The 22296-nt window shown below is 62.5% G+C and overlaps 1 protein-coding gene across 8 annotated transcripts; it reads right to left on the reverse strand.

The window, feature by feature from the left end:
* Nucleotides 1–1584: 1584 nt before the first annotated feature.
* RBBP8NL (RBBP8 N-terminal like) lies at nt 1585–20065 on the reverse strand. Of its 8 annotated transcripts, none has more exons than XR_011430909.1 (15): nt 19928–20065; nt 11853–11997; nt 10758–10800; nt 10040–10135; nt 9290–9402; nt 8651–8723; nt 7994–8124; nt 7758–7840; nt 7310–7485; nt 5983–6703; nt 5587–5719; nt 5040–5110; nt 4799–4943; nt 2872–3054; nt 1585–2807 (listed from the first exon to the last, which is right to left on the reverse strand). XR_011430909.1 is itself a non-coding variant. In XM_014735320.3 (14 exons), the coding sequence occupies exons 2-14, from the start codon at nt 11911–11913 to the stop codon at nt 2924–2926; spliced, it is 1977 nt and encodes a 658-aa protein (XP_014590806.1). In that variant the 5' UTR covers nt 11914–11997; nt 19928–20065; the 3' UTR covers nt 1585–2923. The 8 variants fall into 8 exon arrangements, 4 of the variants coding, with proteins under 4 accessions (XP_014590806.1, XP_014590807.1, XP_014590805.1 ...); XR_011430910.1 differs by adding an exon at nt 4383–4624 and having other exon boundaries at nt 1585–3054; XR_011430911.1 differs by lacking the exon at nt 4799–4943.
* Between the last annotated feature and the right edge of the window lie 2231 nt (nt 20066–22296).

A 22296-nucleotide genomic window follows, 5' to 3' on the forward strand; every position in this document is an offset into this window, starting at 1 on the left:
TCATTGACTGAAGGAGGGACGGAGGGTCTGAGGGGAGCAGGCACCTGTCTGCTGTTGGGGGCGGTCCGGGCCTTCAGCCCCAGGCAGAGTCTTGCACTTCCCTCAGCAGCAAAGTGACCTTGAGCCTGGTGGTGTGTGGGCCTCATTTTCTCTTCTGCACCCGGGTGACTTCACAGCCAGTGTCATGCTCAGGTGCTGCCTTCTGGAGCGCCCAGGAGCCCGCCTGTGTCTTGGGAGGCAGGGTCCTGCAGCCACCTCTGTGCCACTCACCTGCTCTGTCCAACTTTCTGCCTGGGTTTATTTGTCCTTAAGGTGGTGACAGTGGTTTTGACCTCAGGGTATTGTCAGGTTAAGGGGCTCCAGGTGCTTGCCGTTTGGTTAGCCCATAGGGCTCAGTAAATGCACCTGAGTGTATCACGCATGGCACATTTTTCCAGCGTTTCTTCTGTGCCAGGTGCTGGGCTGGGGTTGGTGGAAGTGGACACAGCCCTGGCCGGCAGGCAGAGCTCCTCTTTGAGCTGAGGAGGTGGGCATCGACGTGCATCAAGGAAATGGGTGAGAGTTTCTGGTCTCAGGTGGCATGAAGACAGTCATCATTGTGATGTCCGTTAGGCCCTCATGCATGGCCCGTTCCCCGTGCAGGCCCCTTACCCATCTCCCACCTTGGCCGTGTTTCCTCCTACCAACCTTTGTTTGCCACCACGGGTAGGCTGTCCAATGCCCAGTCTGTCCTCTTTCCTTTTCCCTCTGCCCTTCCAAAGTGGCCTTCACAACCTCTCCCTCACCTGGGAGGGAAAGTGGGCAGTTTTCTGTTGGGTAGAATGTGGGGTTTGACCAAGTGTGTGATGGGGACTGAGTGTGCACCGTCAGGTGTTCCTGGGGAGTGGCATTTCTGAGAAATGGAAGGAAAACTACGCATTGAAGGCCCCTCTCAGGGAGTCCTGGTGCCCGCTGATGCTGGGGGTGGGGTGGGTGGGGGTGCTGGGACTGGAGTAGCTAAGAGTGTGGGCTCCAGATTCAGGCTCCTCTGCCACCTGCCAGCTGGGTGACCTCGGGTGAGTTACTTACCCTCCCTGAGCTTCAGGTTCTCTGCCTGTACAGTGGGGGTGCTAACCGTGTGCTTCGTGAGTTTCCTGTAAGGGAGGAGTCTGACCAGGACTACAAGTGCTGAGCATGGCATGGGGCACGATGGGCCCTCCGTCCTGGCCAGCTGTGACTGTTAGAAGGACCCCCGACAGGTGAGGGGAGACTGACAAACTGGGAGCTAACAGTTAAGCTGATGTCAGATGGGGAAAATAAAAAGGGAGCAATGGGAGGATGGAGTGATGGAGGGATGTTACCCCTTTAATTGCCCCTCAGCTCCAAATCCGTGCTTGTCTGCTGTGCCGTGATGGAGCTGGCCCTGTAGATGATTCTCTTTTGCCACCTGGCACTCTGTTCAGCTTTGAGGGTGCTGAAGGGACTCTGGGAGGAACGCGGTCTCCTTCCAGGTCCTGTTGCACTCTCTCCTGGGCTCTGCCCTGTGTGGATTCTCCTCCACCCAGGGTGCCCATGAGCCACCCTCAGCCTGCAAGTCAATGTGAATGCAGTACACAGGTTCTGTTTTATTTGATTTCAGAAAAATCAAAGCAACTGTTAACAGCTGGGAAGTTTTACATGCACACACACCCCTACACTTATCTCTTGGGAATTTAGTCCCTCTGGCCCCTCGAGCCAGCAGGCAGACAGGCTGCAGTGAGCAAGCGGGGGAGCATTGCTCTCCTTAGTCAGGCCTGCACTCCCAGTTTGCTCCAGGCCTCACCCAGCCCAGTCATTGCCCCATGTCCTACCTTTGCCCTGCAAGGGGCAGTTCTCAAACTTCATGTCCAGGGGAATTGCCCCTGGGAGCTTCTTAAAATACAGATTCCCAGGCTCAAGTGGGTCTGGGGTGGGGTCCAGGAACCTGTTTACATTCCTCCCACGGAGGCACTTGAGACATGCCCTCCTAAAGTGTCAGAATATCCCCAAGTGCTGAGGGTAGATTCTGGGTGAGCTGCCATGTGGTCATGCAGATGGCTAACTGGTCAGTGGCAGACGTGCGGCTGAGGACTCAGGAGTGTCAGTGAGGAGGGGGCTCTGTGTGTGGTCCCATGTGCTGGTGCTCATTTTCTGTTCTGTTGCCCCCCCAAGTCCCTCCTCGGGGGCACCCTGGTCCCTGTAACTCTGCAAATGGGGCTGGTTTTGATCCTGTCCTCCTGCAACGGAGTGACCTCCCCGTCTCTGGACGCATTCAAGAGCCTCTCGAGTTACCTGCCCAGGCAGGTGGAGGCCCGGCTGACCCCCGACCCTGCCAACTGCATACGCCATCCTTCTTTACAGCTTTGTCTCCTGAGCACCCTGGGGACCCTCTCCACTGCACCACTGCCCTCCAGCCTCCCCTGCACTTGCCACCCAGTGCCTGTGTGTGGGATTCCACGAGGGGGCGCCCGAGACTGCCTCTCGGAGCTCCATGCCCCATTAGGAAAGGGGGGGCCAGGCGTGCAGGGCCCGGGGAGTCTGCGATGCCAGAGGAAACTGGGGCAGTAGGAGTTAGGGGGCACAGCCTGGGAGGGGCTGCCTGTGCACAGCGGAGGTGAGGGCTGGGCTGGAGCCTGAGCGATTTCTGCCTCCCATGCCTCCCGGACCCCCACTCTCCCCAAGGGAGCAGATGTTGGGGTGAGGGTAGGACGGCAGGGTTATTTCTGAGGTGGATTAAGATGGAGGGGTTTGAAAGACAAGACAAAGACCCCCTCTCGGCCTTCCCAGCCCCTCTGCACATGGGCCAGGACCTAGTCCCCTCGCCTGTGCTAGGCTGCTGCTGAGCTGGTGGTGTGGGCTGTCCTGGCCATGGGCAGTCAGGTGGGGAGTGCATTTGGGCAGGCTGTGGTACCCCGGGCACAGCCTGCTAGGTCTCCTCCCAGCTGCTGTTGCTGGGTGAGGGGCTGCTGTCCTCTGGGTCCCTCAGGCCCCTGGGCTCCTCGGCCGCCATCAGGGGCTCCCCTGGGTTCCTTCTCCCTCGGGACAGCTTCTTGGAGGCTGTGGGAAGCAGACAGAGGTTAGGCTGGGAGGCACAGCAGTGGCCTTCTGTATCCTCCCTTGCAGTGACACTGGGTTCCCCTACTCCCCAGGGCCTCGTGGACAGTCTCTGGGCATGGGCAGTTGTCACTCAGAGCCCACACTGGCAGAATCCACTTGTTCCTGACAGAAGCAGACAGCAGAGCAGTGGTGGCCTGACGGAGGGTGAGCCGTGGGAACTTGGTGGAAGGGTGGACCCACCCCCCAGGGTGTGACCCTGGAGGTGGCCTGGCCCTAGTGTCTCCTTCACTGGCTTGCAGAGGGCCTGGGACATTCTGGATAAACTGAACTTCTGGTGAAATGCTCTCAGAATCCCTGAGACACTGGCTGGGTGCCCCCAGGAGACTAGCCTTGGGCTGGGGCCACAAGGGAGGGGCATCCGGTCCCTGGGACCTGCCAAGATACTGGGCCCCAGGTCTGTCTCTGATGCAGAACGAGCTCTGGTTCTGGGTCAGACAGGTCAGCTTGGAGTCCTGACCCCATGTACCAGCTCTGTGACCTTGGGCAAGTTACCTCACCTCTCTGCATCTCAGTTCCCCGTCTCTGAAACAGAGACGATGCATCATTGGGCAGGGGCAGGAGGCCCAAAGGCAGTAACGACTGGATGCCACCTGGCACTTCTCCGGGGGGCACAAGACACAAGGGTGCTGTCCCTGGCGCTGAGCCGAGGGCACCCTCTCTGGCACATAGCGGTGCTGGCCACAAGCTGAGCAAGGGCCTCATGCTCACTGATCACCAGTGTGGGTGTTGCTGGGTGTGGGTGCCTGCTGCGGAGCCCCTGTCCTGGCCTGGTGGGAGGCTCGGGGGGTGGGCCCTGCTCAGGGTGGAGGGTGGGAGCAGACACCCATGCACCCCTACGGACTGTGCCCACCAGGACAGGTTCTGAATGTGCCCAGCAGGAAGTGCCTGGCAATCAGACAGGTATGCAGGCCTCCACCACTCCCCAGAGCAAACAGGGGCCGCTGTCACCTTCCCAGCAACAATGGCACATTGTGGTGCTCACAGCCCAGCCCACCGCATCGTGAGCCTGCTTGGACAAACACCAGGGCAGCAGCCATTATTAGCTCAGGCGTTCGAAAGCTCTCGCGGGCATCTGGAGGCCCCGCGGAGCTGCCTGTGTGGCCAGAGCAGGAAGTGGGAGGTCATCCTGACACCCTCAGTCTGGGGTCCACTGCTCTGCTGGCCCTGTTGGGAGGAGCCACAGCTCCACCCTTGGCAAACACTGAGCAGCTCCCAATTCCCCTGGGGAACAACCCCCCCCCCCCCAACACACACACAGAGGGCTGCACCCTCTACCGCTGCTCCTCATTGAAGGTGGATGAGAGGGTCCAGGAGTCGCTGCCCGGGTGGGCCCGGGAGAGGAGTGGGGCTCAGGACGGCCAGGCCTGGGGCTGCTTGTGGCCAGGATGCCCTTCTCCTCCGTGAGGACGAAGACCGTGGTCATGACTTTGTCCCACTGGACTCTCGTACTAGCTCTGGTATCGCCCCCTCCTTTCCGGGGGAAACTGAGGCTCAGGTTGAAGGCACCAGCCTGGCTATGCAGTGAGGAGGGAGTGGACTCAGGATCCACACAGGCCCGACCCTGGGGCCCTCCGCTTAGGGGGCCTGCTCTGGGAGAGGTTCAGGGGCTGGTTTCTCGCTTCCAAGTGGCTAGAAAGGTGGGGTGGGGTGTTGGTGCTGTGCCCCCCGCCCCCAGCTGCTGTACCTTCGCCCCACAGGTCTGCTGGGTCTGAGTCCAGGGCCTGCTTCCTCTTCTGCTGCAGGCCCTGCCTGCGTTCCTTGGAGCAGAAGCACATGGGGCCTTCCTCTGGCATGCTCGGCGTGGCCCCCCCCTCGGAGCTCAGGCCCACCTCGGGGAGCAGGGACATGGTCAGTGCCAGGACCCTCCCTCCAAGCCTGGGTAGCCCTCTAGACGGCCCCACCCGAACATGTGGCCGGGGACCCACCTCTCTGTCTGAGGTGTCTGGCTTATCCTGGTCGTCTGCCTCTGGCCGCTGTGCTTCAGCCTGGCTGAGCCCTGCGGGACGCAGGGTACAAGGCAGGTCAGGCTGGGGGCCCAGGAGTCTAGCGGAAGCACAGGCCTCTCTAGCCTGCCACACTAGGACAAGTGGCAACAACTCTGAAGACGAGGAAACTGAGGTACAGAGGGACCGAGTAACCCACCCTAGGGTCGAACCCGGGTCCAGTGTCTCCAGTGCCTGGTACAATGACCCCACCAGCAGGGTGTCTCCTGGCTTGGTTGCTGTGTGACGGGGAGCTCACTACCCGCCCTGAAGCCCTAATTGCTAGGATGCTGTTCCCTTCACTGCCTATGGTCAGCAACGTGCCCACCCTGGGCCCTCAAGTCCGTTCTGGGTCTGCAGGGTATGACCAGTGAGGCCCATGGGCTGAGCTGGACCCTGGGACAGGTCCCCCCCCAGCTGACGTTGACCACTGCACCTCCCTCCCCACTACGGCACCACTTCCTGGGTTCTCGTGACCTGGGGCACTCACCTTTATCTGGGTGGCCATCAGCATCAGGCGTCTGCAGGCAGGAGGGCAGTTTTAGCCTCCCTCTGGCCTCATCTCCCATCCGGCCTGAAGAGGGCAGGCTGGGCTGGGGCCCTGGGAGAGGATGTGGGGGGTCCTGGGGGCAGCAAGCAAGTGGCTGGAGTTCATTTGAGGTGACTGCCCTGCCCCCCAACCCAGCCTGGGGCAAAGTCTGTGGGACTCTGGCTGGGGCCGCAGCTGGAGGGTCAGCCAACTCCTCTCTAGTGTGAATCAGGCAGCCAGGCTTTGTCACTGGGAACTGGCTTGGTGGAGCAGAGGGAAGAGGGCAGCCTGGGACCTGGCTGGATGCTGGCCTGGGGTGGGGGCTCATGGAGGCCAAGAAGAGGGTCGGGCCCTTACCAAGGGTGTGGGGTGCTCTCCTGGGTCTGGTGCTCTGGGTTCCTTAGTGCCATTGCTGAGTCCCTGGGGCCCAGACTGGACAGGTGGCTCCGCTCCCTGGGGCAGCGTGGGGCTGGGCGTGTGGGCAGTTGGGCTGAGCGACCCCAGCTGGCCAGTGGGTTTGGAGGCATCCCTGCCCCGGCCCCTCTCTGAGAGGTCCAGGGGCTTGTCTGGGACATAGTCCTGTGGGGCTATGGCGTCCTTCCTCCTAGGACTGCCCGGGGCTGTGGGCTGTGTGTGCTGCCCTCTGAGCAGGGCTGCCCCAGCTGCCTTGCCCTCAGGGCCCTGGGGGACCTCGGAGTCAGAGCCCGCTGATGGGGAAGGTGGTGTCCTGCCTGGGGTGCGCAGGCCCCTCAGCCTGGCACCACCCACCCGCCCCCGTGCCCGCAACTGCTGGGCCAGGAGCAGATGCAGTGCCCCCTCTAGCCGCGGGTCCCTGACATCCACCAGGGTGCCCGGCAGGCCCAGGAGGCTGGCCGGCTCCTCCCAGGCCTCTGCCTCCCCGGCCTTCAGGCCTTGGGGCCAGGGTCCACCGGGGGCTGTGGCAGAGGCCTGGGGGCTGCTGTGGGGCCTCCGAAGGTGCAGGGACAGGTGGTGGTTCAGGAGGCAGAGGCGGTCAGCCTGGAGGCAGCGCTTCAGGGACTCATAGGTCATGGTGGAGGGCTGGGAAGCCCGCAGGAGGCTGTGAGGGGAGGAGAAGCCCAGTGGCCATGGCCCGTTTCCTGTTAGCCCCATTTCACTTGTGGGGAGCGGGGCCCAGAGAGTTGAGGGGAGCAGCCCTGGGTCACAGGGTGGGTAGAGGAGAGGGGTGGGCTCTGGGACCCCAGCTCTGGAGGCCAAGCCGTGTGGGTAGTCGTGGACCTGATCAGAGGTGACCTGGAGCACCGAGAAGGGTCCTGCACAGTGAGGCCTCTCCCCCTTCTGGGCATCAGCTACCTGCCCCATCACCTTGAGCCACCTGGCCCAACTGTGTGTCCACCTCAACCCCACCCACGCTCCTCTCAGACACCCAAAGTGGTCTTACACCACCATGAGAGGCTTGGTGTGGGGCCCATCTCCTTCCCCCATGTCCCTCCACCCAGTCCTGGCCATTCAGGAGATGTCCACCTGGGAACTTTGCTCTGGGCAGGGTGTCCGGGAGAGTGAAGCCAAGGAAGGTCAGGGGCTGCTGGTGGGAGAATCAGAGGGGCTCCCTGGGCCACGAATCCTTCCCGAAAGGTGGGACAGAGTTGGAGACTGGGTGCTCAGCTGAGGTCCCTCCTGGTGGTGGCAGTGGGCGGGGCCTCACCTGTCCAGGGGGAGGCTGTTCTCGTAAGGTGGGCAAGGTGGGCTGGGTGGGCTACATCTGGCAGGTGGCAGTGGGGGTGTCTCGTTGGCAGAGCCCTGGTCAGCAGAGCAGGCCCGGGACCCCGGCCGCACCACGGCAATGGTCCCATGCAGCTGGTTGGAGATGCGCTGGGGGCTCTGCACAGAGTGGATGGGTCAGCCTGGGTGAGGCCAGCTGCTGCCCTCTGCCCTGGCTCTCTGTGCAACCTTGGGCAGGTCACCCACCCACTCTGAGCCTCGCCTCCACCCATGTTGAATGGAGCTCAGTGGTCCCTGCCTGGCATAGAGGACAGGCACATGCCATGTGGGGCTGGCAGGCAGTGCCTGGCACACAGCAGGGCTGGCAGCTGCCAGCTTCCTGCCCAGAGCTGCCTGGTAGAGAGGAGTGGGTTTGGGTCCCTCGCCCTCACCATGTCTGGGGCCCGTGGCTCAGGCAGGTTGGCCCCCGGGGAGATTTTGGCCACTGGAGACGTCCCGTACCCCAGAGACTTTTCTGTGGGAGGAGAAGCAGTGGGCAGGACAGGTTGGGAGGCGCTCCGAGGGGTGGGCAGCTCCGCCCCACGGCCACAGACCCCACCGTCCTGTGGTGCCCGGGCCTCCTGGCTTCTCCCGTCCCCTGTGGCACCTTTTCCCCATGGACCCAGACCTAGGTGGTCGTCCTCGGCCTCCTTGTGGCCTCCTGGTGGCTTCTCAGTGACGGCCTTCTGGGTGCCCAGGGAGGGGAGCCGCAGGGGTGAGGGGGGATCCGAGGCGCCTTCCGTGCCCTGGGATTTGGGCCTGTCTCCGGAAAGGAGGCAAAGGCAGGGAGGGTGAGGGAGGGTAGTGCCCCCAGAGATGATCAGAGAGGCCCGGGCGCCCTTCTGGGGGCCAAGCCACCTCTCTGGAGACGTCCGGGTGACCTGGAAGGACAGCTCTCCTGACGCTGCCTGCAGTTGCTCCACCTCACAGTGCAGGGTGGAGCAGATCCCCGCTGGCTCCTCTCACAGAGGTGTCTCCAGCAGAGCCTCAAGGTTGGAGCCGCAGTGCGTGCTGGGGACCCGCTCCATTTCTAGGGTGTCCCCTGGGGCTCCTGTCCGTGTACAGGGTGGCTGTGCTTACAGACCATGGGAGGTTGGAATTCTGTTCTGTGGTGACGGCCTGTGGGACCCCTACCCCAGTGCTGGGCCTGGGTCCGGCACGGTGTTCCTCGCCCCTCCCTCTTGCGCTGTGTGCCCTGGTGTCCTGCAGACTGTGCTGGGCGCCTGCTGAGGGCAGGGTATTGGGGATCGCGGGTGTTCCGCCCCCTGGTGCCTTCCCCACTCACCCAGGGCCCTGGAGCCGCTTCACCTCCTCCTTCAAGGCCTCATTCTCCTCCTGCAGCCGGCTCAGCTCGTTGGCTGCAAAAGGCACTGATGAGCGAAGGGCCAGGGAGGGGAGACACAGCCCCAGGGAAGCCCCCTCCCTGTCCTCCCCAGCGGTGACATGGGCACTGGCGCCAGCCTGGCACACAGTAGGTGCCCCGTGAAGCTCCGCGTGAGCAGACGACTAGATGTTATTGAGTGAACAGCGCCAGCCTTGAGGCTGTGAAAAGTGATGGGACCCCCCAAGCTTGTCCCTGGGCATCCCCCAAGGGAAGGGGGCTTGTCCTCCTCCTTAGTAGGACCAGTAGGACCTCAGGACTCTGCGGGACCCCTCCTCATCACAGAGAGGAGGGAGCTGAGGCCCTGAGAGGGCAGGGACACCTCCACCCAGGTGACTGGGAGTAGGGACATGCATGGGTCAGCTGGGGGCCTTGTACCATTTGTCTGTAAATTGGGGTGTGGGGTTGCCCCCCAGATGGCCTAGGCCGGGATTGCCTTCTCCCCTTTCCCTGCAACCCCATGTCAGCCTGAGCAGGCTCTGGGGGTCACTGGTCCTCCACAGGAGGGGACACTGAGGCGCCGGGGGCCCAGGGAGGGCTCACTGAGGATGAAGACATGCTGCAGGTTCTGGAGAAGTGAGTTCTCAAACTCCTGCTGCTTCTTCCTAGCCAGCTCCTGGGTGACCATGCAGCGGTCGCACAGGCCGGCCCGCAGCCTGCAGGGCAGGGGGCAAGAGGCCACTCTGAGGAGGCGGGTGGAGGCCCACAGGGGGCTGGGACCCTCATCGCCTCGCTCCTAGGATGTCCCCTGCCTTTCCCAATCTGTGTTCCGTGGGAGCCCTGCCACATCCCCTGCCCTGCCGGCTAAGCATTCCATGTTTTCTTGGGTTCGGGAAGGAACCTTGAAAATGCAGTTTACTTAAGGCTCTGAGAGGTCCTGCAGTGAAGAAACCTCCCTGGGTTAGTTACCCCAGAGCTTCCCAAACTCATTCTTCATGGAATCCTTCTCATCTTTGCTTCCCCCTGCCGCCCCATCACGAGCGGGGCTGTTAGGGGGCCCTCTCCTGGCTCACCTGTTCCCCTGCCCCCATCACGAGCGGGGCTGTTTGGTGGCCCTCTTCCTGCTCACCTGTTCCCCTGCCCCCATCACGAGCGGGGCTGTTTGGTGGCCCTCTCCCTGCTCACCTGTTCCCCTGCCCCCATCACGAGCGGGGCTGTTTGGTGGCCCTCTCCCTGCTCACCTGTTCCCCTGCCCCCATCACGAGCGGGGCTGTTTGGTGGCCCTCTCCCTGCTCACCCGTTCCCCTGCCCCCATCACGAGCGGGGCTGTTTGGTGGCCCTCTCCCTGCTCACCTGTTCTCCAGCACCCGCACGTTCTCCTTCAGTGCCTTCTGCTGCTCCCTGAGCTGGTGGTTCTTGGCACAGAGCTCCTCCACCCTCTGGGCGTCCCTGTGGGGGAAAACAGTCGAGGGGGCGTCCTGCTCTGCCTGGGGAGCCCCATGTTGCCCGCGCCCCAGTGGCCTCTCCCACTGCCCTGGCATTGTCCTGGGCTGGGTCTTCTGGGTGCGCCCTGCTGCGGGACCGCCTTATAAAGTGGGGCCTCCCGAGGGCAGTGCTGAACCCGGCGCGCCCAAGTGCAGGTGCTTGTGGCCACCTTGGGGACTTCTGTCCTGTCCAGGTGCCACTTGTAGCGCTACAGAACTGAAGCCCCGTGTGTGACATGGGGACGCAGGGAGCCCACCCCTTGGGTCTTGAGGGCTCAGATGAGGTTCCTGTCTGTGATCACAGGTCCCGGAGGGTCCTGGAGTGGACATGGGTTGCCCAGCCCCCGTGAGGCTCCCTGTGCCCTCAGGTGGGCCTGGAGCTTCCAGTTCCAGCTCCAGCAGCTACTCGAGGCATGACTGTGGACCAGTAACTGCCCCCAATGCCCTGCCCACGCTGAGCCTCAGTTTCCCCTTCTGCATCACGGACAGTGGCAGTGCCCTGGGCTGCGGGGGCCTGAAGTGAGTGACTAGGGAGCCGCAGTCCTTTTCATCTGTTTCCTGCTGGGTTAGAGCCCGGCCTGACTCACCGGCACCTCTCTGAGTTCAGTTCCAGAAGCTTGTTCTGCAGGCCTGGAGGAGCGAGGAAGCGAGGGGAGGGTCAGGCCCAGACACTGCCCCCTCCTTCAGCAGAGCCCAGGGCACCTCCTGTCCCTGGGTGTCAAACAGGGACCTCTCCAGACCCCCACGCCTGCCCAGGTCCCCTCACTGACTCCCCTGAGGCCGCCCCACATGGTGGGTTCCCGGTCTGTGCTCGCTGTCATCTTCTGCCAGTCTCGTGGCTGCCTGGGACCCCTGGTCCGGGCCCAGTGTCTCCCTCCCCTGGGGTCTCTGGCTCTAGGGTCTGTCTGGAGGTTGGTAGGGACCCTGATACTGGCAATGACCAGCCACCTGGCCAAGTACCAGGAGGGGCGTTTTTTGGGGGGGATGCAACTAGTGTTGAAATAGAACAGGCTCTTGGGGGGAGAGCCCAGCAGACCCCCTCCTTGCTACCTCACCGTGGTCCATCTTGGCCTGCTATCCCAAGAGCCCCCACCTCTGGGTTGCTGGGGAGGTGACCCAGGCCCTCTGGGCCCTCAGGGTGTGTGTGAGTGCTCATTACACACACGGGAAAGGTCACAGAAGTGCAGAGGAGCACGGGACAGCCCTGTCGCCAGTGTGGGAATGGGACAGGTGTGCAGGCTGGGGCGACCTTGGCCTGGGTGTCCTGGGGGAAGCAAGGGGATTTCAGCTCAGTGCCCTGGAATGCTCCATACAGGCTCCCCAAGCCACAAGTTCCCATTCCTGGAGGCGGGCGACCTCCCTTCTGGGGATGCCGAGGCCCCCGTGGGCAAGGGCCCGTCTGGACCAGAGCCCCTCGGCTTTCTGCGGTCTGGTCCAGCTTTGTATATCTGCTCTGCCGTGGGCCTCCCTTTGGGAGGACCCCTCTCTGGGGCCACGCCTGGGGTGCTGGTCTGCAGCCAGGCACCTGGGCACTTTCAGCTTTGGGCTCTGGGTTGAGACTCCCCTGCTGGGCCTGGAAGGGGCGGTCCCCAGGTTTGGCAGGATTGGAGGCAGCCTGCGGGAGTGCCTGGCCAGGCCCTTAGACCCGCCGTCGATGGAGACTGTGCAGACCCCGCACTCACCCAGGACCTCGTTCTCATGGATGTCCCTCAGCCTGTTTAGAGACTCCACGAAGCTCTCCATGGCTCCCCAGGGCCCCGGCCCAGGCTCCTCTCTGCTCAGGGTGTGGGACAGCCCCTCGGCCTCTACCAGCCCTCTGCTTCTAGCCTGTGGAGGAGGAAGGCGGGAGAGGGTCACGCTGGCTCAGGAAGGGCCTGGAGGCTGCAGGGTCCAGTCAGGGGCCACTGCCCAGAGAGGAGGTGAGCGCCTGTCCCCGTGGGTGTGGGAGCAGAACCACCGCCATGGTGGGGCAGAGTCCCGTCCTCTGGGCCACCCCATGCCACCCCCACTGGGTCACGTCCACGCCGGAGGGGAACTTGGTGGGGGACAGCAGGGATGGGGCATTTTCTCTCAATCTCAATTCCCTAATCCAGTTCTCCCAGCAGAGCAGGTCCCCAAAGGCGCCGGCTCTTGCTTGGTGCTGGTGTCATGACGGCACAAGGCATGCGTGTTCACGAGGCCCCAGACTGGAGACACTCAGGCCACCCATGGCGGCAGGTCAGTAAGCCATGGCACATTCACCCATGGGAAGGACCGGGTACATGAATGGGTACATGGTGGGGGCCGGAGGCCAGAGGGTCTCTCCCATCCAGGAGCTGGCGACCACGCGCACTGCCTCGGTGGAAACTCACCCAGTCGCCCCTCATGGTCTGGGCCCTTTTCTGTGCCTCCCACAGAATGTTTTCTAAAATGAACAATGTGGGGCTGAGAGCCCAAGCTGGGTGCTGGATAGACCTTGCCTGCCGTGTGCCCTGTGAGTGCTAGCCTCTCTGAGCTGCTCTTGCTTCCTTTGGGTGGCGGCCAAGGCACCCGTGTCTGGGCACCTGTGAGCATCCTGTGGGGTCCTGCAGGGTCCAGCTTGGAGCCAGGTATGAGGCTGGGGCTCCGCCCAGCAGCAGCTTCCTCACCGTGGTGCCAGGTGCCAGCCTCTGCCAGGCAAGAGCCCCTCAATCCTTGCGTCAGACCCCTGTGGCAGCCATGAACAGGCAGCGAGGCCACCAGTGCCCACCGCCCATCCGCCTTGTGGGAACTTCTGTTACCATCCTTGCTGGAGAGGCAGGATGCAGAGTTCGGGGTGGATGGTGCCCACCCACTGGCGGAGCTGAGGGTGGGACCCGCACCTCGCAGAGCCAGGTCATCACCTAGTCTCCCGCCATCATCGCCATCACGGTGCTCCTCTCTCCAGGACCCTCCTTACAGAGGTCCCGCCCTGATGCAGCCCTGGTCCCTTCACACAGGTCAGAATTAAAGGGACAGGGCCTGGGGCCCAGGCACTCTCGTCCTCACACCCTTCCAGGCCTCTCTGAGCCCCCACCAGCCTGGAGAGGTCCCGGGCTGGGAGCAGCAAGCTCATGGGGCTGTGGCTGCCTCCTCCCCTTTCCCCTATCCCTCATTCCCCCTCCTCCCTCTCTCCTTCCTCCACTCCTCTTCCTTCCCCTCCCTCTGTGGTCACAGATTGGCCCCAGGCCTGGGAGGCTGGGCAGCAGGTCGGGAGGCTTGGCCAGGCCTGGCCTGCAGTGGCTCTGGGTGCACATTACACGCTCTGTGAACCCATTAGCCGGTTGCAACACACAGAGCCCTTCTGGGGAAGTCTCTTCCAGCTCCTTCTGTGAGGGGAGGGGCACTGTGAGCAGAGGCTGCCCAGCTGCTGGACCAAGCTCTGGCCTCCACAGCTCAGACCTCTGCACGGGGCTCCCATTCACTCTGTCAGGCTGTGCCCTCTCTCGGGCTGGGCAGTGTGCATGTGTGCGTGCATAAGCGTGCTGGGTGCATGTGTGTGAGCACTGTGCGTACATGTGGTGCATGTGTGCTGTGTGTGCTTCATGTGCATGTGTGCAGTGTGCTATGTGTGCACTGCATGTGCAGTGTGTGTGTGCTGTGTGTGTGGTGCAGGTGTGCTGTGTGTGCTTCATGTGCATGTGTGCAGTGTGTGTGTGCTATGTGTGCACTGCATGTGCAGTGTGTGTGTGCTATGTGTAAGTGTGTGTGCTGTGTGTGTGGTGCAGCTCTGTGTGTGTGCACTGAATGTGCAGTGTGTGTGTGCTGTGTGTGCATGTGTGCTCTGTGTGCACTGCATGTGCAGTGTGCGCTGTGTGTGCATGTGTGCTGTGTGTATGTGTGTGTACTGTGTGTGCCTGTATGCTCTGTGTGCACTGCATGTACAGTGTGTGTGCTGTGTGTGCATGTGTGCTGTGTGTATGTGTGTGTGCTGGGGGTACTGAAGCCCCAGCTCCTTGTCCCTGGCCCACCTCAGGTCTGAGAAATCATGTGTGTTCATTTTGACTCTGGCTTGCATTTACTGAGGCTGAGCCCAGCCCATCCATCACCAGCCCAGGGTGCTGCCAGCCCTGTCGTACATATGAGGGGACCCATGCTCTGAGCATCAGCTCTGCACCCTGAATCTCATACAGAAGAGACTGGTTCCGTCCCCATCCACTTGGGGCCAGAGCCATCCTCTTTCCCTCAGGGTCTCACCTCCGAGCCAGGGGGCAGTGGCCTCTCCTGGTCCTCAGCCCGAGGATCCCGGGGCCTGCTGGACTCCAAAAACAGACAGCCGGGCTCCTGGCACTCGCGACTTTTCTCTGGCATCGCACTCTGACCCGTCAGCAGCAACTTAGCTTTGCTTTTTCATACGGCCAGAATCTCACCTTTCCTCCTCCACCATGCCCCTGGGCCCAAGCCACCACTGGACCGCTGGTGCATCACCTGGGCTACTGCATCAGGCTCCCTGCCACCACCCTGCCCCACCAGGAGGCATTTCTCTGGGCCCTTGATACCTCTGCTCAAAACCCGCCCTCGGCCCCATCACACGAGGCTCCTGCCTTATCCTCAGCACGGACTCACGAAGGGGAGACAGTGTCATTTGCATTTCAAAGGTTGCCCTGAGGACACACTCGGGAATGTTCACAGCAACGATCAACCTGGAAGCCCCCAAATGCTGGCTGCCAAGTGTTCCAAGGCAGGAGGAATGACTGCTCCTGCCATTGCAGTGTGATGCCGCACAGCGGGAGCCAGGCTGTTGCAGGCTTCGAGCACGGTGAGCGCAGAAGAGGCGCAACTGCTCTGAGCTCTCGGAAGGTGGGGTGGTGGGCTCTGGGAGGGGCATCTCTGACTGAGGGGAGCAGGCCCTGTGACCCAAGAGAAGCCAGGGGCCAGAGCAAGCACATCGCTGGAGCTGTCCAAAGGGAGACTAACAGTGGAGCTTGGCTCTCAGCCGGCTCCTTGCACCTGGGGTCAAGCATCAGAGCACCGGAGAAGCTGAGACTTCTGGATGTGGGACTGGGCCTGGCTGGAGGAGAGCGTGGTCCTGTGTCCCGCGGTGGCCCTGGGAGCCGGTGGGCAGGGCCAGCTGGGGTGTGGTGGAGGGTGGACCCATGAGAAGGTGGGGCTCTTCAAACTTGTTTCGCAGACCTGCTTGGGCTCCGGGACACCCCCAGTGCTGGCCGGGGGTGTGGGGGTGACTGCTTTGGCTCTGTGTCAGGTGAGAGGGCTCTGGGAACGAAGGGGGCTTGGGAGGATCCCCCACCTCACAGCCGGAAGCAGAAGCTCACCCGATGAGGGATGTCCTTGCAGTTTGGAGACAAGACGCCGAATTCCAGTCACTTTCACGACAGCCCGCACCACACTGCAAGGAGCCCACTCTCCAGATGGGGAAACTGAGGCCCAGAGAGATGGTGTCCTCTGCCCTGGCCACCCAGTGGGAAGTGGGAGTTGGTCTTTGAACTCGCTCAGGAGCAGCAGATGCTGCGTCCTCGCCCTGCGTGGACCAGGGATGAGCTCACCAGTGGCCCTGCTATGCTGGCTTTGCCGATCCTTATCTTGCAGCAGGGGCCCTGGGAGGTGAGAGGGTGAGCTGGGGCCTCTGGGGGCTCAGGCCACTGGCCGGTCCAGTAAGGAGGGCTGGGGAGGGGCGGAGCCACAGCACCTGAAATTCCACCCAGACTCGCCTGACAGGTAGCTCCTCTCCCCACAGCACCTGCCGTGGGCCTTGGGCTGGGCTGACGCCCATAAAGGAGCCACCCAACGGAGGCTGGGCTGCCCGTGGGCCCAGGAGAGGCCTGTGAGTGCTCTGGGTCCCGGCGAGAGGCAGACACCGTTCTGGATGACGTCACTGTGGTTAGCAGGGGCCAGGGGCTCCCTCCGCTGGGCCCTGTGCTTCCCACCCCCACCCCCGCCCCCAGGGTCCTCTCTGTGCCCCAAACTGCCCCACAGGCCCTGACTGGTTATTCTTCTCAGGGTCCCTGGATGACAGCAGGAGACACCCTCTCCTGCTGGGCAGGAGGGACAGCACGGATCCAGGCCCTGGGGCAGGACCGTGCGGGTGACTGGAAGCAGAACTGGGAGGGCTGCGTCCTGCAGGGAGCCCCCTGTTTCCTGCGGAGGCCCGGGGCCACCCAGCCCATGGGTGACAGTGCTGTGGGGATGGTGTGACGTCCCAGGGTGAGCAGGTGACAGAAATGCTTTTGGACAAGACAAAGCAGACAGAGTCTGCCTCCTGGGGCAGACCCTGTCCCAGCCTCCAGCCTCCTGGAGTGTAGGGAGGGTCTGGGGGAGGCGGGGGAGGTGGAGGCAAGCAGGTCCCCACCCAGGGTGAAGTCTGAAAGCTCTGGGGCTTTTGGGAAGAAGTTGGTGGCTATGAGTGGAATGAAGCGGGATGAACCCGGGACGTAAAGGGTTTACGGCCTCCTGCCGGGGGGTCAGAGGGCCTGCCCTCCCCAGGAGGCCAGGTCTGCTTTTGCCAGGAGTGCCGAGGGCAGCTGGGGGGCTGAGGGTTCAGGGAATTCTGAAGGTGGGATGGGCTGTCCTCAGGCCTGGGTGCTTCCGGGCACAGCTGCCAGGGCTGAGGTGGGGGCTGCAGTGGGGCTGGGATGGAGGAGCAAGTCTGTGGGGTCAGGGGCTGGGCGGCTGCTGCGGGACCTTGGGGGGGGCCTGTGCACAGGAGAGGGTGGCCTGAGGTGCCTGTGAGGGAGGGGCGGGAGCAGAGACCCTTGGCTCCTTAGGGCCCCAGGCAGGCCCAGGGGCTCCCCACCCCACCCACTCTGGAGGCCCAGGCCTGAAGGTCTCTGCTGGAGCTGAGCCCCTGGAAGGAGCAGGTGGGAGGGAAGGGCAGGTGGGTCAGCCCTGCCGATGACCGTCTGCCTGCCACTCACACTGGGCAGGGAGTCAGCCTGGGCAGAGGGCTGAAGGCATGGGTGTCCGAGCCCACAGCCCCGGTGTTCGTCCTGTCTTCCCTTTACCTTCTGTGCAACCTTGGGCAAGTTGCTTCACCTCTCTGAGCCTCAGTTTCCTCATCTGTGGGGTAATACTACCCACCCCCCATGTCAGGTTGTTGTGAGGCTGCTACCAAGTAACAAGCGACGCCTGACTGGGTGATGCCTGTCCGGGTGACACATGTCCAGGTGATGCCTGTCGAGGTGATGCATGTTTGGGTGACACATGTCCAGGTGATGCCTGTCCTCATGATGCCTGTCCGGGTGACATCTGTCCGAGTGACACCTGTCCGGGTGATGCCTGTCTGCATGATGCCTATTCAGATGACGCATGTCCGGGTAACACAAATGCATCTCTGGGTAATGCATGCCCAGGTGACGTCTGTCTGGGTGCTGCACCCTCAGCCCAGAACCTGGCCGCTTGAGTGCTCAGTTAGCTGCAGATGGAGATCCATTGCCTGCAGTCCGCCTCCTAGTGCCTCCCTCACAAGAGACCCCCAGGGGGCTAGCAGTGCTGCTTACAGGAGCCTTTCCTCTCTTGGACAAATTCAGGTCCCCTTGTCACAAAGACCCTTTGCAGGAGGATAAGAACCTCCAACCCCCAACCCAAGTTTAGGGCAGTGGTCTCGGCTCCCAACAGTGATGGCACATATTAGCATCTTTGTACAGTTGTTCACTGTGTGGACACTTCGAGTCCACTGAGTCTTGGTGGCTGTGCCCAGGGCAGATGCCATCCAGCCCCTATGCACAGGGAGGTCACCCAGGCCCCAGCTGTGGTCTCCGGCCTGGGCTGGGCACCATCTGGCTGAGCAGCAGACTGCAGTGGTGTGGCTTCTTGCTCTGCTCCTGGGCTCCTCTGGTGCCTAAGCATGTGGCAGTGGGCGTAGGGCTCCTCACCCCTGACCACGTTCCCTTGTTGAGGCCACCCCTGCTCCAGCAGGCCCCTCGGGCGCGGGAATTCTGAGCTTGACCCTGACTTTGCTCCTTCTCTGCCATCAGTCTGTCTGTCTATCCACCTACCCACTAAACACTAATGACGACACGGCAGTAACAATAGCAGCGGCTGCTACTTCCCATGTGACCGCTCTGCTCCAAGCACCGCGCCAGGCCCTGTGCACTTGCAGGGGCATAGCATCAACTGCAGGGGCACCACCCCGATCCCAAAGCTTCTCTGAGGAAGCTGCACAAGGACAGGTTGCCTGCACCTCACCCTGCCGTTCCCCAAGGGACCCGCCGCCTCCTGCCTCCTGCCCGGCCTGCACAGGTCCAGGTGCACCATCAGAGCCCATAAAATGTTCTCAGCACGAGTGTTTACGGAACACCTACTGAGTGCCCAGGCTTGGCGCGCACATGTGACTGGAGCCCGCGCGGCCCTCCGAGGAGGTGCTGACTGTCCCATCCACAGATGCAGGCATTGAGGCTCGGAGCAGAGAAGGGGCCCCAGTGTCCCTAACCCCTCTGTGCGGCCTCTGTGGTGCTGGGCAGAGCCTTGGTGTCCCTGTCCATAATGTAGATGTGGGCGGTGTGCCCTGACCCCGGCTCCTGGAGGCAGGGGGCTCTGTGCCTCCTTGGGCTGTCGGGACTCCTCGGATGTGGTGGGTACTCCAGTGACCTATCGACAGGTGGTCAGGGGCCAGCCTGTGAGGCCCCACGTGCCAGGCACCCAAGGGGAGCCTCACATGCAGTGACTCACTGGGCCTCACGCTCGCCATGGAACGGCCACAGTGACCCCTACTTGATGGATGAGGAACCTGGGGCTCAGAGTGATGTCATCTGTCCACGATCACCAGCTCACGAGGGGCACAGCCAGGGCAGAAACTAGGGACCTCCTGGGCCAGTTCATGGTGGCCGGTTGCATCTAGAGAGGTGTCACTGCCAGGGAGGTTGCTAACATCCGCCAGCCACATAGACCTATAATACACGTGCACACATGTGTGATGCCCACACTCACATATGGACGCAGCAGTACCCCAACAACATCCTAACACACGTTAGTGCACACTCCAACACACAAACACCAGACGCACGCCACCCTCAGCCAGCTCCCCTGCTGTGCACACGGCACCGCACCAGCTCAGGGAGACCTGCACATGCATGTGCACGCATTCACATGTGCACACATAGTTGTGTATCCCACGTGGACACATGCACAGAGGAACAGGCAGGCGCTTGCTCGCTTGCTCGCTGGGCGGGCTGAGGTGTCGCATTGCGGCTCAGGTAACAGTGGACCCTGCAACACGACTCCTTGAGGACGGGGCGGCCACTGCAGCCCGCTGTACCTTCCCTGGCTGCTGGCTGCCTCCCTGAGGCCTGTCTGGGGGAGGCCGAGCAGGTCCTGTGTCCTCCAGGAGCTGTTTGTCACTGCCTCCCAGGGGACACTGAGCCAGGGGCAGTGGAGTGTCCCACAGCACCCAGCACCCAGCTGTGGGCGGCGGCGCTGTGCACTGCTCCTCACCCCCCGGCTGCCCCCCTCTACCCTGTGAGGATCGAGGCAGGTCCAGGATGGAGTGCCTGGCCACCAGCCCATTCCTGGCGCCCCCAGATCCTCACCAGACGACGCAGACTTCCTGGTGCAGTGGTGCCAGGCCCAGCCTTGCCTCTGCGCCCAGCCCCTCTGCCCAGAATGCCCACTGAGCCCCCTCCCCCGCTCGGCCCCGGATCAGGAGCCCCAGAGCAGGTGGCTGCACTCCTCACGCCGGCCCCACCGGCCCCCTCCTCCTGCCCAGCAAGCAGGGGCTGGGCCTCTGGCTGCCATGGCAAGCACCCCCACAGTGACCCCAGCCTCCAGAGGACAGCTGAGGCTCCCAGCCCGGTCCCCGGGTACTCACATGGCCCCTCACCCGCGTCGACCTCCACGACCTCCGTGCTGAGCCAGACGCTCCTGCTCGCCCAAGAGAGATAGAAGCCAGCAGTGTGTGAACTTGCAGAGGCAACAAGACACAATTTTAGCCAAACCTGCTTGACAGGTTTTCGATTCTCCCAGCCAGGAGCAGAAAGGAGGCAGAGACTGCCCAAAGCTGCCCAGCGGGTTCTGCCATTGCACAGAAAGTGGCAAAACGGGTTGGGTCTGAACCCACATAGACAGGGGATTGTTTCCCCCGTAATTACCTCGTGGCCTGTGCCTCTGGCTGGAGCTGGGCAGTGAACAAGGAGAAGCCAGGGCCTCGGACATGAAGGACCTGGCAGAGGGCTGCGGGGGTGTGGGGACATGAAGGGCGTGGGCAAGAGCGAGCAGACCTGCTGGTCTTGTCACCTTGGGGCAGAGGTGGCAGCAGGGGCCCCTGGCCCAGAGCATCCCCTCCTGCCTCATGTCCAGGCTCACCACGGGCTGACCTTTCTGGCCTCGGGGTCCCTGTCTGTAAACTGGGCATCATGAGTGCGGGCCTGTCTCTATCAGAGCTCAGTAGACGGAAATCCAGAATTGAGGTTGGAGGTGGGGTCTGGGAGACACCCTGCCCAGGACTCCCCCCTCCGCCCCTCCTGGAGTAGAGCGGGGTGGGGGGCAGCCCAGGTGGGCGGACATCTCCCTGTCTCAGAGGAGGCTGGGGGTGCCCAGGGGGCTGGACCTAGGGGTGCTGCTGAGGGTGCGGGAGGAGCCAGGTGCTGTGGTTTCCGTGTCTGTCCTCTGCACGGCCACAGTGGCTGCACTCATGCAGAAAAGAGCTGGCCTCTGAGGGCTGCAGCTGCCCCACAGACCCCTCCACACGCGCCCCACCCTGTGCTGCCCTGCCCTGACCGCCCCACGCCCCCTCACCCCGACCCCCTAAGCATCCCACCCCACGCCCCCTCCCCACATCTCCTTCCTCAGTTCTGCAGAGGAGCGCTGGGCCTCCGGGGAGTCCACGAGGCTCTCCCCCAAGGGCGCCCAGGGGAACCTGAGGGAATGCTCAGGACTCAGAGGAGAGGACCTGGGCTCCAGGCCAGCAGCCCTGGTGGTGAGGTCCCAGGAGGCACTTCCTGCTCCCTGCTGGACTGGCCCTGGGCTCTCGGGAGGGGGTAGCGGTCAGCCAAGGCCACCCCAGGTCCGGCCAGGCCCTAGAGCTTTGTGGTTGCCTCCTGCGCGAGGCCCGCTGCCGGCCCCTCCTCTCTGGGCCCTTGGTGAGGAGTCTGTGTGCTGTCGGGTGTGTGTTTGCATGTGTACCGTGTGAGGGAGTGGACGCAGCGAGGGCAGGCACAGTGTGATGTGTGGGGACCGTGTGTGTGTGTGTGACTTTGAATGCAGGTCCGTGGATTGCCTCTCAGCTTGTGTGTGTTCACCTGCATGTGTGCCCATGATTGGGCGTGTTTTTGTTGTGTGTGGCTGGGTGTACCGTGGGCATGATGGGAGTCAGAGATACGTGTATGCACTGTTGTGGCTTTGCATGTGTGTGTCAACAGGTGTCCCATGGGAGGGCAGAAGCAGGGGCAGCGTCAGACCCTCCCCCCAGCAGTGCTGACCCTCAAACCGGCCAGGACTGGCCTACCTGTGTCCTGCTCCCCCTCCCCCCACCTCAGCCAGGTTGGAATCCTGACTCTGCCCCTTGAGAGCTGGGCCACCTTGGGCCAGTCACCCAACCTCTCTGTGCCAGGGCCTCATCTGTAAAGTGGGCTTTGTGACAGCAGCTGGGCCAGCGTCTGCCCCAGGAGGTGCCCACAGTGTTGGTCAGCTGACAGTCAGGGTCTCTGACTGGATCCTGTTAGAAATTGAACAAAACCTGTAAGCTTCTTAAGGGTAAATGTCTCTGCCCCACAGCCCAGCAACCCCGCGATGCTCACAGCGCTGCCTTCACACTCGCCTGGCCCGTGCCTGGGTGGGTGAGTGGATCAACAATGGGGGGCCACCCACCTTGGTGGTCAGGAGGAGATCTCCTCACCTGTGGGGTGAGGGCACCGCTCAGCGGGGGACACTGGCCGACTCCACAGACAGGACATGGGAAGGACTGTCTGGCCCACGACAGCCAGAGGCAGGTCAGAGGTTGCCTGGGTCTGGGATAGGGGTGGACAGATGGGCAGAAGAAACTTTCTGGGGCAACAGCAAGTTCTCTTTTTTTAAGATTTTATTTTTTTCCTTTTTCTCCCCAAAGCCCCCCGGTACATAGTTGTATATTCTTCGTTGTGGGTCCTTCTAGTTGTGGCATGTGGGACGCTGCCTCAGCGTGGTTTGATGAGCAGTGCCATGTCCGTGCCCAGGATTCGAACCAATGAAACACTGGGCCTC

Source organism: Equus caballus, chromosome 22, assembly GCF_041296265.1.
Source record: "Equus caballus isolate H_3958 breed thoroughbred chromosome 22, TB-T2T, whole genome shotgun sequence".
In the NCBI taxonomy this organism is placed as follows: domain Eukaryota; kingdom Metazoa; phylum Chordata; class Mammalia; order Perissodactyla; family Equidae; genus Equus; species Equus caballus.